Source organism: Capsicum annuum, chromosome 10 (genome assembly GCF_002878395.1).
Source record: "Capsicum annuum cultivar UCD-10X-F1 chromosome 10, UCD10Xv1.1, whole genome shotgun sequence".
Lineage (NCBI taxonomy): Eukaryota > Viridiplantae > Streptophyta > Magnoliopsida > Solanales > Solanaceae > Capsicum > Capsicum annuum.
The window spans coordinates 154569930-154587432 of NC_061120.1; the positions used below are offsets into that span (position 1 = coordinate 154569930).

The 17503-nt window shown below is 37.7% G+C and overlaps 1 protein-coding gene across 1 annotated transcript; it reads right to left on the reverse strand.

The window, feature by feature from the left end:
• Window positions 1–13141: 13141 nt before the first annotated feature.
• Window positions 13142–14007, reverse strand: LOC124887811. Its single transcript, XM_047397726.1, has 3 exons — window positions 13843–14007; window positions 13468–13728; window positions 13142–13324 (listed from the first exon to the last, which is right to left on the reverse strand). The coding sequence occupies exons 1-3, from the start codon at window positions 14005–14007 to the stop codon at window positions 13142–13144; spliced, it is 609 nt and encodes a 202-aa protein (XP_047253682.1).
• Window positions 14008–17503: the final 3496 nt, after the last annotated feature.

Sequence of the window (17503 nt, forward strand, 5' to 3'; positions counted from 1 at the left end):
GTTATCAGTTATCTTCAAAAAATGTGGTTTCCATTATTATATCATTCAGTGCTCGCAATAGTTACTAGATCATGGATTAGCTTGTGGTCACTTGTAGCCGTAAGCACCATGTCGTGACTAGGAAGTAGCCTCAGGTCATGACACTATAGGTAGATGGGACATGACCTCAACTATCCCTAATCAGTACGTATGAATAAGAAAATAAAATACAAGAACTGCAACTGACTTGAGTCCTTAAAAAAAGAAAACTCATCACATGTTGGTTGAATGTTATGATCTGCTAGACTATGATCCTTATTGTAAGCACCTGAATCTACATCACATGAAAAATGTAGGCAGAAGAGGTATGTAATTGATACTTTGGAATGTACTGAGTATGTCAGATATGCACTAGTCATGAAAAAAAACTTAAAACATCCTTTGAAACTAAGGACGTAAGCTATTTGCTCAAATATACATTTAAAACAAGTATGTACTTAACATTTGTAAGGCGTAGTGAAATCTCTAAATCATGAACTAAAACATTTCTATAAATTGAAAAACGGTAGAAGAATAACTATTATATTTAATCTCAAGTTAATAATGAATATGTGTAAAATTGTACTGAATGCTAACTGAAAATAAAGAGATTAATTTGAGTTTAAACTGAATTCATGGAGCTAAACCGTAGTACAATGACCTTATATAAAATACATATACATTGTTGTGCAATGATAGTATGAAAATACACTATAAAAGAAAGTAAAACTAAACTGAGGTCATGTATGAATACTAGGTCTAAAACGGTGGGATGTGAATAGATGCGATGACCAAGTAAATAAACATGTAACTGATCAATAATGTACTGAATAAACTAATTACAAGGTCACACAATAATTGAGTTTGAATGTGAGAGAAACTATTAACCGACATATAACCATGTAAGATGAACATGGAGTTCGGTGTATAAACCCCATTGAAAAGGGCTCAATATACATTGCCTGGGTATAATGGATTATCTAACATGGTACCACTAAACGGATGTCCAAAGGGACTAAGGTGTCAATTTGGGTCTAATGGGTGACCCTTTAGAACCTACGCTGGCATAGTCTCTGGACTTAGGAACTTCTACTAAAGGTCTCAGCCTAGCTAATGGGCAAGCCTTCATCCCTACGCCCGCTCGGTCTAAAGTACTACTTCCAACGGAATATAAGTTGATACACTGAATAGCCCAATAATACTGAAGTCCTAAGGTTGAAAGATAAGTTCTATATCTGAAAGTATTTTAAATCATGATAACTAAAGGACTGAGTGTTTGACTGATAATGCATAATATCCTAGGTCATCGGTTGTTCATGACCCGCCATCTCTGAAGAGTGCAACTAACAGTGAGAATGTAATGCGCAAAGGGAAAAATGGAAATTTCATTCTGTAATTTAGAAATCATGAATTTGTTAATATACTAAAGATCATAATTCTAAGTATGTAAAGATAATAAGTTTTATGGGAAAACATGGTAAGCCAACCAATACAGACTGAAGTCCACTAAGTCTTGCATAATTCATTCTATAAGAGATTGAAATCTATAAATCATGCATAATCCATCACATATTAAGTTAATTCAGTTAAAGCCATGAAAATCATGCATAATAACTTTGAATGGATACTATAATATTAAAATAACATGACAATATCAAATTTTCAAGAATTTAAAATAATAGGGTATTAACCCTAGATCGTGAGTTCATAGAAATTATAACTGAAATTCATATTTTAAAACTAGGTTCCGGGCATAAGGGTGAAAGGAAAGCCTTATCGAATACCCATATATCTAGACTGGTGAACTCTTCTACTGAAGCCTTGGGAATTGACATAAATCGACCAGGGGCCTTGTCGTAATGGGTATCTTAAGTTTAACCAGGACTGGAGACCACCCCTGATATCCAACCCAACCTCCATCATATACCCTGAGTCCGATGAATTCTGAACATATAACAAGATAGTGTTATTATGCAACCCAAGACTCTAGGATAGGTCTATGACCGTGACCACCCAAATGATCCCAACGATCCTAAATCCAACCAATAACCCTAACCAACCAAAACCGCAATCCAAAACCCAAGAAATAACCAAATCAAGTTCATGTCCATAACATAATATAAAAGGATAGAACAACCAACAATATGGTCAACCGGTATTAGCCCCCAGTACCAATGCCAATACCAGGGCTAACACCACTATCAATCTCATCTATACCAACCCATAGTAGTTCCACAAAAGCCTCTAACCAAAAGAAAACCAATATCCGATTGGGACATGCCCCTAATCATATCCAAAACCAATATCCATGAATAAAACAAAGTGTGTAAAAATATCCATGAACATGAAATGGAGCCTTCCAAAAAGATGGAAGCTCACCACTTCAATCCAAAAGCTGATCTCAAAATTTGATCACTATACAGGAGGAGTAAAACGGCTGGTTCTTGCATCGCATGGGGATATAGCCTTTCGAAGATAGGCTAGCGGGTGAACGCTAGCATAAACTCAGAAAAAGGATAAAATAATACCATCAAGTAAAACCAAGTAAACCAACCATATGCATACAAACAATACATATAGATAGTCATACCGAGAAATGGAACCAGGTTTAGCATACATTTAAAACCATTAACCTGGGTGCGAGTAGCTTAACCATCCTAAAACCACCCATGGGCTACATGGGTCCAGTTTAACCCCCTGAACAGGCCCCGATGGGTGTAGCAACATGAACCAGAGATACCATAAGAGTAGGGTATTCCCAAGTACACTTCTCTCTCTGTGATATATATGTATAGTGTACTTAGAGGATTCCCGTGTAACTCATAGTATCATATATGGTCTCTATGACCAACCCCTCAAGTCGGCAAACATGACTTTCCAGTATTCGTTCATTGAACTCCCACCTTCCTGGTTAACTATCACACCTCGCTATTACTTCCCAATTAAAACTGTTTCCAACCAACCAATCCATTATTCCATTTATTATTAACCAAGGCTATTAATAGTAGTTTCATCATACCGACTATAAGTTGCAAGTATTGTCCTTAGCCAAACCATTTAAGGTCAAACGATACCAGTGTACCCATTTACCAAGTTAACTTGGAAGATTCCTATGTACCCCACAAGTTTTCCATTATTAAGTTTTCTTGAGGGAGTCCTACGTACCCCACAAGTTGTTCATTAACATGTTTACTTGGGGGATTCCATCGCACCCCACAAGGAGTTCAATTAACCATAACCATGACTACCAAACCATTCCATTTAACCATTCCAAACCATTTATACCATTTAGGGTTCCATTACCAAACCATACCATGCAATAGTTCCATTAAAAAGTCCAACAATATAGTAAAAGCATTCTCATAGGTAGTTTATCAAACATATTGGGGACATAGGGTTTCCAAAACCAAAACCCAATACCAATTAACCATTACCATGTAACAAATTATCCAAACCACCATTAAAACATGTAAATACATAATTAAAACATGGAAAACCCATAACCAAACCATTATAACCAAAATCCCAACACATCTTTGAAAAACTCAAAACCATACAATAAATCATGCCATGAAACATTGTATAAAACCATGCCTTTAGTTGGAACTAACAATGAGGAAAGAGTACATGCCTAAATTGAGAAAATAAAGGAGAGAAATCACAAACATAAGCTCAAAAATTATTCCTTAAGATGAAAACCTAGCTTTCTTTGCCCAAGAACTTTAGAGAGGATTAGGGAGTGTTTTCTAAGTGTTAATGAATAAATTAATAGGAAAAATAACCTCCCAAGTGTGTTAAAAGTTATAGGTCCTTAATAAGTTAAGTAGGGAAATGTCCAGATTGCCCTCATTTAAACTGCATAAAATTCCCGTTAGGGGGTACGACTACCCATACCAATTGTACCCTCTAATACGAGTGGTACCCACCACTTATACCCTAGGCTTCCTCCTTAGACCCAATCCTGTCCAGGGTATAATTTAACCAAACCAAGTCTTACTCAAAGCATACGACCCGTACCTTTGACCTATACCCTTGGCAGAATAGAATCAAAGAGGATTGAACACTTTCCACTATATGAGTCCATGGTATGACTTATACCCTAGTTTATGGCTCATGGTGAGCCACTCATACTCAGATACAAGCTAAGATACCAAGCCTAAGATTAAGTGAAAAACCCCAAACCAAATGACCCATATCCTCTAATACGAATAGTATCCACCAAGTCATATCCATTCCAGAAACTAATCCAAACCACCAACCAACACTGGTTAGCATGCGACCAACCCATATGAACTATACCCCAACATATGACTTATACTCCTTAGTCGTATCCTTCCCAGAAACCAAAAATCCAGGAAATTTTCTGAAGGTCGAAAACCTATGGTGTTATAGTCTCCCCCATTAGGAACATTCATCCTCGAATGATGGAAAAGGTAAGGTAAACACAAGCACGGTTCATTTAAATTATAAAATATCAACTAACCTTTAACCAAACTAGAAAATAAAGATGCAAAGATATTAATCTTTCCTTTAACAAAGTTTGAAAAAAAAAGTTTGTTGAAGAACACATACTTTGTGCACAAATCCCAGGAGCAAAAAACAGATGCGGATACCTGGACTTCATGCCCTCTTTCACTTCCCATATAGCCTCTTCCACCTTGTGGTTCCAACATAGCACCTTAACTAAGGGCACATCATTGGTTCATAACTAACAAACCTTCCTATCAAAGATCTCACCCGAAATATCTTTATAAGACAGAAAATCAGAGATACCCAATCCCTCCAAAGAAACAACTAGAGAAGGATCACCAACGTACTTTCTCAATATAGAGATGTGAAATATCGAGTGAATGGAGATCAAACTAGAAGGCAACTCCAGTTCATAAGCCACATTACCAACCCTTCGCAAAACCGCATATAGACCAACAAACTGAGGACTGAGCTTCCCCTTGTTACCAAATTGAATTACCCCCTTCATGGGAAATACCTTTAGGAACACCTTATCCCCAACCTCAAACTCCAAGTATTTATGCCTAATATCCGCATATGACTTTTGGCGACTTAGGGAAGCCTTAAGCCTATCCCGAATCACCTTCACTTTTCCATAGTCTCATAAAAAAAATTCTGACTAAACATATCCATCTCACCAAGCTCAAACCAACCAATAGGAGATCTACATCTCCAAGCATATAATGCCTAAAAAAGGGCCATCCTAATGCTAGAATGATAGCTATTATTGTAAGCAAACTCTACCAAAGGTAAATGCTCAATCCAACTGCCTCCATATTCAATCACATATGCCCAAAGCATGTACTCTAATGTCTGAATAGTCCTCTCTACTTGTCCATCCGTCTGAGGATGAAAAGCAGTACTCAGACTAACCTTAGTCCTCAAAGACCTCTAAAAATGAGATGAAAACTACATACCCCAATCAAAAATAATCAAAATAAGTACCCTATGCAGCTTTAAAATCTCATAAAGATACAACCTCATTTAGTTCTCAGTAGAGAAGTTTGTCCACATTGAGACGAAGTGAACAGACTTGGTCATCCTATCCACGATAACACAAATCAAATCAAATTGATTCTAAGATCGAGGAAGACCAATAACAAAATCCATATTGATCACCTCCCATTTCCATTCGAGTAAATCAATTTCTTGATATAACCCACCAGGCCTCATGTACTCAACTTAGTTAGTAGGTAATCTATCGTCGAGAAACTTTCCATGAACTCCCTATAATACCCAGCCAAACCTAATAAGATCCTAATGTTAGTTGGAGTCATGGGTCTAGGCCACCTTTTAACTATAACCACCTTTTATGAATCTACCATGATCCCATTACTAGAAATAACATGACCCAAGAAAGTTACAGCAGTCAACAAAAACTCACACTTAGAGAACTTGACATATAACTGCTATTTTTTTAAGGTTCGCAACACTACACGGTGGTGATTAGCATGATCCACATAACTCTTAGAATAAAACAAAATGTCATCAATGAACATAATGACAAGAAGATCCAAAAACTGCCTTAAACCCAATTCATCAAATCCATAAATACTGCCGAGGCATTAGTTAAACCAAATGACATAACCAATAACTTAAAGTGCCTATACCAAGGATAAAAAGCCATCTTAAGGATATCCTCCTCCCTAATCATAAGCTGATGATACCCTGACCGAAGATCTATATTAGAAAAGAACTTGGCACCTTGAAACTGATTAAACAAGTTATCTAACCTTGGAAAATAATACTTGTTCTTAACCATTACCTTATTCAATTACAGATAGTCAATGCACATCCGAAAGGAACCATCCTTCTTGCACACAAATAACATCGGTGCATCCCATGGGGATACACTAGGATGAATAGACCCCTTATCTAGAAGATCCTTAAGTTGGTCCTTGAGTTCTCTCAACTCAGTCGGAGCCATTATATAAGGAGAAATAGATATTGGACAAGTGTTCGAAACAAAATTAATGCAAAACTCAATCTCCCCATCTGGAGAAATGCTAGGAAGATTGATTAGAAAGATCTCAGGAAACTCATTCACCACCGAAATCGAATGTAAAGAAGGACTCTATGAGTTAGAATCTTTAACACAGACCAAATGATGAGACACTTTTTGGAGATTAATCTCCGAGCTTAAGATAAAAAATAAACCTTCCCCCTAGTAGCTAGAGAACCACCCTCCCACTTAATAACCGATTTACTAGGGAACCTAAAAACAACCTTATAGGTCTGACAATCTAAGGACGCACAACAAGAGTGTAACCAATCAGTCCCCAGAATAACAACAAAATCTATCATATCGAGTTCAAACAAATCCACCGAATCTACCTACTACCAACAGATACCACACACCTACTATAGACCCTCTTAGCAACTGCAGAATCTCCTACCAGGGTAGAAATAACAAAAGAATCCAAAATAACCTCAAGATAAAAACCAAAATACAGCCACAAATAGGGTCACATAAGAAAGAGTGGACCCTAATTCAAGCAAGCAAAACACGTCATAAGAAAAATATTATAATGTACAAGTCACAATATCATGTGATGCCTAAGACACCTGTCGAGATGTAAGAGCATATAACCTATTCCGACCAGCACCGGTACCAGAAGCAGGAGCAAATACCAAGAAGCACCAGTAGGTGCAGGAGCAGAAGATGAAGAAATTGAGGCTTTGACCACTCTCGAAGCACCCTTACCAATCGAACAACTTCTAAGCATATGGCCTGACTGACCATATTTAAAATATTTGTCCCTCTCTTCATCACAAAATCCCTAATGAAGACAGTCATAGAACCAACAATGAGGGCATGAAAAAACCGACCGTGCCTCGCTCGCCTGAGATTGGGCACCCTGTAGCCAGAAATTATCACCACCCTGCTGACGCCTATCACCCGAAAGCTTTGGGTAAGGAGCACTAGCTTAAAAGAAAGAACCAAAGCTCCCCTACTTCTTCTTTTGCCATTTACAGCCATCCCAACCACCCTGTTGTTTCCCTCCATCTTGTTCAGAAGACCTGACCTTCTTACCCTGCCTTTCCCCAAATTCTGTCTACTTCATCTTATCTTCCTTCACCTGTTGCATATGAATTACCAACCTAGAAATATCCATATCCTTGATCAGCAATGCAACCTTGCTTTCAAGGATCAAATCCCAAGATAGTCCAGAAGTGAACATTATCATCTTTGCCCTTATATCAGATACCAATTGTGGAGCATAACTTGACAGCTAATAAAATTTCAAGGCATATTCCTTGACTGACATTTTTCCTTATCTCAGATTGACAAATTCCTCTGCCTTCGCTTCCCTCAGCTCTTGAGAAAAGAAGCGATCCAGAAAAGTATTTAAGAAAGTCTCTCATAAGTACAACTCTTCAACATCACCCCTATCCCTATCCCACTCCTCATACTACTAGTACGCAACATCCTTGAGCTGGTAAGCTATAAAATTCACTTTTTCCATATTTATGGCCTGCATCACCTGAATATTTTCTCCATTTCATCCAAGAGACCCTGTGGATCTTTCTCTACCTTTACACCAGTAAAAGTAGGAGGATTCATCTTTATAAATTGACCACCTTGTGGCCTCAACAGATAATATACTAGATTCATGCCGCTCAGCTTGAGCAGCAACCAACTGAGCAATAGTATGAATCGATTGATGAAATTCTACATTTGGTACCTCGACTTGAAGAGGACTAGTAGCAACTAGTGGAACTCTAAAAATATCAGGGACTGGACCCCTAGACTGAGTATGGATACTATGTGTCCCTTCTACATTGTCCCCATATGGGATAGAAAAGTTTTCTTGTGTTCTAGATCATCGAGACATGATCTAAAAAGCGAACAAATCAGGATTAGAGAAGATTCTAGGACTTAGACTCTAAGCTTCAATATAGAATACCAAGAAAGTAAAACATTCCTAAATGTCTTATAGCCTCTCCCTTACGAGTGTTACGTGCTACACACCCTTAAAAGAGACTCTACTAGACACGACTTTGTGGACTCCTAATTGACCATGAACCTAAAGCTCTGATACCAACTTGATATGACCCAACTAGGGGCCTTGTCGTAATGGGCATATCAAGTCTAACAAGGGCTGGAGACCACCCTCAATACCCAACCCAACCATCCATTATATACCCTAAGTCAGATGAAATCCAAATGTATAACGAGATAATGATATTGTGCAATCCAAGACTCTAGGATAGGTCTATGACTATGACCACCCAAACAAGCCCAACTGTCCCAAATCAAACTAATAACCATAACCGACCAAAACCATAAGCCATATCCCAAGAAATAACCAAACAAAGTTCCTATCCATAACATAATAAAAGTATGGAACAACCAATAATACGGCCAACTAATATTAGCCCCAGTACCACTGCTAATACCAAGGCTAACACCACTATAGATCCCGCCTATACCAAGCCATAGTAGTTCCACAAAAGCCTCTAACCAAAAGAAAACTAATATCCAATTAGGATATGCCCCAAACCATAGCGAAAACCAATATCCATGAATAAACCAAAGTGTGTAAAAACATCCATGAACATGAAATGGAGCCTTCCAGAAAGATGAAAGCTCACCAGTTTAATCAAAAAGTTGATTCTAAAATTTGATCATTATGAAGGAAGAGTAGAATGATCAATTCCTGCATCGCATAGGGATACAGCCGGTTGAAGATGGGTTAGCAGGTAAATGCTAGAATGAACTCATGATAAGGATAAAATAATGTCATCCAGTAAAACCAAGTAAACCAACCATATGCATCCAAACTATACATAAAGAAATTGGTTTTAGTATGCATTTAAAATCATTAACCTAGATATGTGTAGCTTAACCATACTAAAACCACCCACGGGCTATATGGGTCCAGTGTAATCCCCTGAAATGGCCCTAATGTGTGTAGCCACACAAATCAGAGATATCATAAGAGTAGGGTATTCCCAAGTACCCTTCTCTCTCTATGATACATATGTACAGTGTACTTAGAGGATTCCCATGTACCTCATAGTACCATATTTGGTTGCCATGATCGACCCCTCATGTCGGCAAATATGAGTTTCCAATGTTCATTCATTGAAATCCCACCTTCACGATTAGCTATCACACCACTCTATTATTGCCCAATTAAAACTATTCCCAACCAGCCAAACCATTATTCCATTTATTATTAACCAAGGCTATTAATAGTGGTATCGTCATATTGACTATAACTTGCAAGTATTGTCCTTAGCCAAACCTTTTTAGGTAAAGGGATTCACGTATACCCATTAACCAAGTTAACTTAGGGGAGTCCCATGCGCCCCAAAAGTGTTCCATTATTAAGTTTGTTGGGAGAGTCCCGTATGCTCCACAATTTGTTCATTAACATATTTGATTGGGAGATTCCATCGTACCCCACAAGAAGTTTAATTAACCTTAACAATGACCACCAAACTATTCAATTTAATCATTCCAAACCATTTGAACCATTTATGCTATTTAGGGTTCCATTACCAAACCATACCATGCGATACTTCCATTAAAAAGTCCAATAATACAGGAAAAGCATTCTCATAGACAGTTTACCAAACATATTGGGGGCATAGTATTTCCAAAACCAAAACCAAATACCAATTAACCATTCCCATGCAACTAAGTATCAAAACCACCATTAAAATATGTAAATATATAGTTAAAACATGGGAAAACCATAAACAAGCCATTATAGCCAAAACCCAACACATATTTGAAAACCTCAAAACCATACAATAAATCATGCCATGAAAACATTATATAAAGCCATGCCTTTAGTTGGGGGTAACAATGAGAGAAGATTAAATGCCTTAATTAAGAAGATAATGTGGAGAAATCACCAACACAAGCCCCAAATTAATACTTAATATGAAACCCTAGATTTTTTTGCCCAAGAAATTTAAAGAGGATTAGAGAGTTTTTTCTAAGTGTTAATGAATAAAATAATAGGGAAAATAACCACCCTAGTGTGTTAAAAGTCGTGGGGCCTTAGTATGTTAAGTAGAAAAATGTCCAGATTGCCCTCACTTAAACTGCATAAAATTTCCATTAGGGGTTATGACTACCCATACCAGTTGTACCCTCTAATACGAGTGGTACCCACCACTCACACCCTAGGCTTCCCCCTTGGACCCAACACTATCCAAGGTATAATTTACCTAAAAGAAGTCGTACCTAAAGCATACAACCAATACCTTTGACCCGTACCCTTGGCAGAATAGAATCAAAGAGGATTTAACGTTATCCACCATATGAGTCCATGGTATGCCTTATACCCTATCTTACGACTCATGGTGAGCCATTCGTACTCAGATTCTAGTTAAGCTACCATGTCTATGATTAAGTGAAAGAAAAACCCCAAACCAAATGACCTGTATCCATTAATACGACTAGTATCTACCAAGTCGTATCCATTCTAGAAACCAATCCAGCCCACTAACCAATAGTGGTCAGCATACGACCAACCCATACGAACCGTACCCTAACATACAACTAGTACTCCTTAGTCGTATACTATCTAGAAACCAAAAATCTAGGAAATTTTATAAGGATTGAAAACCCAAGTTGCTATAGTCTCCCAACTAGGAACATTCATCCCCAAATAACAAACAAGGTAGGGTAAACACAAGCACAATTTATTTGTATTATCAAATATCAGTCCAACCTTTAACCAAGTTAGAAAATAAAGATGCAAAGATAATAATCTTTCTTTTAACAAAGTTTGAAAAAAGTATGTTGAAGAACACGTACCTTTGGCACGAATCCCAGGAAAAGAAAATAGATGTGGAACTTAGACATCATGTCTTCTTCTGCTTCCTATGTAGCTGACAACACCCAAGCGTACACGCAAGTCTACGTGGTCTTATCAAGTAGTAAAGTGGCCTAATGAATAGCCAAGTATCAATCCCACAGAGACTTGATTCAACAACAATTCTATTTTAGTTTACAATTTAGATTAAGTTGGTGCGAGAGTAACCAAAAGAGAATTTGGAAATTTATAACTAAAGAAAACAATATGTAAAGTAAAGATCTTGAGCAATCAATTGGAATAAAACCCAGGGTTGAAGCACTTTGAAAAATCATACTATGTTATTTACTTTCATTCATCAATTCACCTATCTTGGTTGTCGATTCGTACGGTTCATCGCATGATTATAGTCTCCCAACCTCTAACCAATTACCTAATATGGACATTACAACTACATCGTTGAGCGGGGATGTAATAATCCAATTAAGTTGTTTAAGCTATCATCCTACATTTGAATCAAGTAAGGCATCTAAGTACATCCCTTTCCAAGATACTAATCTGTATTCCTTATTTCATAAAAGACTATGAACCATACTTTGTTCAATCCCACATTCTATCTCCCTATTCCCTCTTCCGAGTTCACAAGGTTGACAATGGGTGTATTCTAAAGGTGATCAAGCCTCAAAATAGTTAAAAATAAGATTAAACACAAAACCAATCAATTATAAGAAAATCAATGAACTAACATTCATAGTACTCATGTATTCGGCTTCAAACCCAGAAAGAGGGCATTTAGCCACGCATAGTCATAATTGTAATCACAAAGTGGTAATTAACGACTATGGATATGAATTAACTAAATTAGAATGATAAAAACTTGAGTTATGAAGTTGTAGCAGCCTCCTTCATGTTCCAAGATGTCCAAAGATAAATAATAATATGTACAAAGATGTATTTATAGTAGACAACAAATCCCAAGCTGTATAGAATTCAAAGTTTAACTTTTGCCTTGTTTGGAGGGAAGTCGCGACGCGAGGCTTGCTTGGGTCAAGTAGGATTTGCAATGCAATACTATCTTGAGTCAAATGGGGGTTGCGATGCGCCTCTATCGCGGCACCTCTCTGGAATTTGCTTCTCGAAAATTAGTTAAGTGTTGAACGTTCCTCCATTCATCCTTGACTTTGTGGTATCTTTTCCTTGGTTTTCCAGCCTCTAATTCATCTATATATCATCATAAAAAGCTCACAAAAGATCCTACAAGAACACACCACCCATATTAGAGGTTCAAACAACATAACATCCATCACAACGAATAAAAAACAAGAGCTTAGACTAGGTTGATCTCTATGATCTTCCACTTCATGTTTTGACTCTATACTCGACTCGCTTGAACTTTGTTCACTACCAACAAGTTGTTCCACATACAATGACATCATTAAAACCATTTATAGCACATTAAACACCATAGATTCCAACAAAAGATACTAGACAAGAACCTAGCTCAAGCTAGTAATATTGGTTTCATCGATTGAACTCTAAGTGATCCAATTAAACCCAAACTTGTTTGGAATACACTTTGCACATTATAATCACACACTTATCACTTAGATGCTCCTTTATATAAATATCACCACCTTAAGAACTCAAGTTATCCTTAGAACAAGGCAAAGTAAGCTAAAATAGTAACACTAGAGTGCATAAATACACCCAACATCAGTAGCCTCTTCCACGTTGTGGTTTTGCCATAGAACCTTAATCGAGGCCATATCCTTGGTCCATAACCAATGAACCTTCCTATCCAAGATCTCAACCAGGACCTCTTTATAAGACAAAGAATCCTAGATACCCGATCCCTCTAAAGAAACAACCGGAGAAGGATCACCAACGCACTTCATCATCATAGAGACATAAAATATCGGGTGAATTAAGTTCAAACTAGGAGGCAACACCAGCTCATAAGCCATATTACCAACCCTTTGCAAAACTGTATAAGGACCAACAAACCGGGGACTTAACTTTACCTACTTACCAAACCATGTTACCCCTTCATGAGAGATACCTTTAGGAATACCTTATCCCCAACCTCAAACTCCAAGCCTCTACACCTTATATCCATATAGGAATTTTGGCAACTTTAGGCAGCCTTAAGCCTATCCCGAATCACCTTCACCTTTTCCACAGCCTGGTAAACCAAATCCAGACCGAACATATCCATTTCACCAAGCTCAAATAAACCAATAGGAGATCTATACCTCCTACCATACAATGACTTAAAAAGGGCCATCCGAATGCTAGAATGATAGCTATTGTTGTAAGCAAACTCTATCAAAGATAAATGCTCAGCCCAACTGCCACCATAATCAATCACATATGCCTGAAGCATGTCATCCAATATTTTAATAGTCCTCTGTGCTTGTCCATTCATCTGAGGATGAAAAGTAGTGCTCAGATGAACCTTAGTCCCTAATCCTTTCTGGAAAGTCCACCACAAATGAGATAAAAACTATGTACCCCAATTAGAAATAATTGAAACAGGTACCCCATATAGCTTTACAATCTCATAAAGATACAACCTCGCATAGTCCTCAACCGAGAAGTTTGTCTGCACTGGTAAGAAGTAAGCAAACTTCGTCATTCTATTCACGATGACCCAAATTGAATCAAATTGATTTTGAGACCGAGAAAGACCAGCAATGACATCCATATTGATCACCTCCCATTTTTATTTGAGTAAATCAATTTCTTGATATAACCCACCAGGCCTTATGTGCTCAACTTAGTCAATGAGGCAGCTATCATCGAGAAACTTTCTATTAACACCCTATAATACCCAGCCAAACCCAAGAAGCTTCAAATGTTAGTTGGAGTTGTGGATCTTGGACACCTTTTAACCACAACCACATTTTATGGATCCACCAGGATCCCATAACTAGAAACAATATGAACCAAGAAAGTTACAGTGTTTAACCAAAACTCACACTTAGATAACTTGGCATACAACTGCTGCTCTTTCAAGGTCCGCAACACCATATGGAATTGATTAGCATAATCCACCTAACTCTTACAATAAACCAAAATGTCATCAATAAACAAAATGACAAAAAGATCCAGAAACTGCCTGAAAACCCTATTCATCAAATCCATAAATGTCGTTGGGGCATTAGTCAAATCAAATGACGTAAAAAAGGACTCAAAGTGCCCATAACAAGTACGAAAAGTTGTCTTAGGGATATCCTCCTCCCTAGTCTTAAGTTGATGATACCTAGACCGAAGAGGATACTTGTTCTTAATTGTTACCTTATTCAATTATTGATAATTAATGCACATCTAAAGAAAATCATCCTTCTTGCACACAAATAATACTGGTGCACCCCCACGGGGATACACTAGGATAAATAAAGCCCTTATCCAAAAGATCTTTAAGTTGCTCCTTGAGTTCCCTCAACTCAGTCAGAGCCATTCAATAAGGAGGAATAGATCTTGTACGAGTGTCCAAAACCAAATCAATACCAAATTCAATCTCTCTATCTGGAGGAACGCCAGGAAGATCAACCAGAAAGACCTTAGGGAACTCATTCACCACTGAAACTGAATATAAATAAGGACCCTCAAGTTAGAATCTTTAACCCAAACCAAATGATGGAGACACCCTTTGTTGATTAATCTCCGAGCTCTAAGATAAGAAATAAACCTCCCCCTAGGAACTGGGAACCACCCTTTCACTCAATAATTAATTCACCACAAAACCTAAAAACAACCTTATAGGTCCAAAATCTAAGAATGTGTAACAAGAGTGTAACCAATCCATCCCCAGAATAATAAAATCCACCATATCGAGTTCAAAAATATCTACCAAAATTCTGCCTACTACCAACAGATACCACACGCCCTTTATAGATTCTCTTAGAAACCATAGAGTCTCTTATCGAGGTAGAAACAGAAAAAATATTCAAAATAACCTCAGGATCAAAATTGAAATACACAGCCATAAATAGGGTCACATAAGAAAGAGTGGACCCCAGATCAAGCAAGCAATACACATCATGAGAAAAGAGTTGTAACATACTAGTCATGACATCAGATAATGCCTCAAACACCTATCGAGATGTAAGAGCATATAACCTATTTCGACCAGCACCGGCACCAAAAATGAGAAGACACCAAAGTAGAACCACTAGGTGCAGGAGCAGAAGATAAAGCAATCAGAGCTTTGACTTCTCCCAAAGCACCCATACCAACCAAATAGTTTCTAAGCATATAGCCTAGCTGACCAAATTTAAAATGCTTGTCCTTCTCTTCATCACGAAATCGCTGATAAATATGACCACAGAACCTATAAGAAGGGCATAAAAAAGCTAGTGTGCCCTACTTGCTTGCGATTGGGCACCCAGTACCCAAAAATTATCATCACCCTTCTGACGCCTATCAATCGAAGGCTTCGAGTAAGGAGTAGTAGCTAAAGAGAAGGATCCAGAACTGCCCCACTTCTTCTTTTGCCATTTACCGCCATCCCAATAACTCTATTGTTGGCCACCACCTTGTATAGAAAACCTAAACTTCTTACCCTGTCTTTCCCTAAATTCTGCCTGCTTTCTCTTTTCTTCCTCCACCTATTGCATATAAACCACTAACTAAGATATATCTATATCCTTGATCAGCAACGTAGTCTTTCTTTCAAGGATCAAATCTTGAGATAGTCCAGAAGCAAACTTTCTCATCCTTGCCCTCATATCAGACACCAATTTTGGAGCACACCTTGACAGCTGATGAAATTTCAAGGCATATTCCTTGACTAGTATTTTCCCTTATCTCATATTGAAAAAAAATTCATCTTTGCTTTCTTCATATCCTGAGGAAAGATGCTATCTAAAAAAATATTTAAGAAAGTCTCCCATAAAGACAACTCCTCAATATGACCCTTATCCCTATCCCAATCCTCGTATCACCAGTATCCAATATCCTTGAGTTGGTAAGCTATAAAATTCACCCCTTTCACTTTTGTGGCCTGCATCATCCTGAATATTTTCTCTATTTTATCCAAGAAACCCTATGGATTCTCCTCTACCTTTACACTAGTAAAAGTAGAAGAATTCATCTTCATAAACTAGCCAACCCTTGTGGCCTTAGCAGATGAAACACTAAATGCATCCCACTCAGCCTGAGCAGTAACCAACTGAATAATAGAATGAATCGATTGAAAAAATTCTTCATTTATCACCTCTCCTTAAAGAAGACTAGTAACAACTGGTGGAACTCCAGAAATAGTAGGGACTACACCTCTAGACAGAGTATAAATCCCTTGTGTCCCTTCCACATTGTCCCCATATAGAAAAAAAGAATTTTCTTAAGTTCTAGATCATCAAGGCATGATCTTAAAAGAGAACAAATTAGGATTAAAGAAGATTCTAGGACTTAAACTACAAGCTTGGATATAGAATACCAAGAAAGTAAAACATTCCTAAATACCTTGTAGCCTCTCTCTTATGTGTGTGGCGTAGTACACACCCTTAAAAGAGACTGTACTAGACACAGATTTGTGAACTCCTAATTGACCATGAACCTAAGGCTCTTATACCAACTTGACATGACCCAACCAGGGGCCTTACCGTAATGGGCATCTCAAGTCCAACTAGGACCAGAGACCACAACCGATACCCAACCCAACCATCTAAGATATACCCTGAGTTAGATGAATTCTAAATGTATAATAAGATAGCATTTCTGTACAACACAAGACTTTGGGAAAGGTCTATGACCGTGACCATCCAACGATCCTAATGGTCCCAAATCAACTAATAACCATAACAGACCAAAACCGCAAGCCAAAACCCAGGCAATAACCTAACCAAGTTCCTATCCAAAACTTAATATAAAAGGATGGGACAACCAACAATACATTCAACTAGTATTAACCCCAGTACCAATGTCAATACCAAGGCTAACACCACTACTAATCCCGCTAATACCAACATATAGTAGTTCTATAAAAGCCTCTTATCAAAACAAAACCAATATCCAATTTGGATATTGCCCCAACCTTAGCTAATACCAATATCCATGAATAAACCAAAGTGTGTAAAACATCCATGAACATGAAATAGAGCCTTCTAAAAAGATAAAAGCTCACCACTTCAATCCAAAGGCTGATCCCAAAATCCAATCACTATGCAGGATAAGTAGAATAGATAGTTCCTGCATTG

Excerpts from the sequence above, each read along its gene's own strand:
- LOC124887811 (XM_047397726.1), bottom strand. The coding sequence starts at position 14,007 with ATGGATGTCATTGCTGGTCTTTCTCGGTCTCAAAATCAATTTGATTCA. Across the intron at positions 13,729-13,842 it reads AGATTGTAAAGCTATATGGG|ATGAATGGACAAGCACAGAG; the intron begins GTACCTGTTTCA and ends TTTCATCCTCAG. Across the intron at positions 13,325-13,467 it reads AGGCTGTGGAAAAGGTGAAG|GTAAAGTTAAGTCCCCGGTT; the intron begins GTGATTCGGGAT and ends TTTGGTAAGTAG.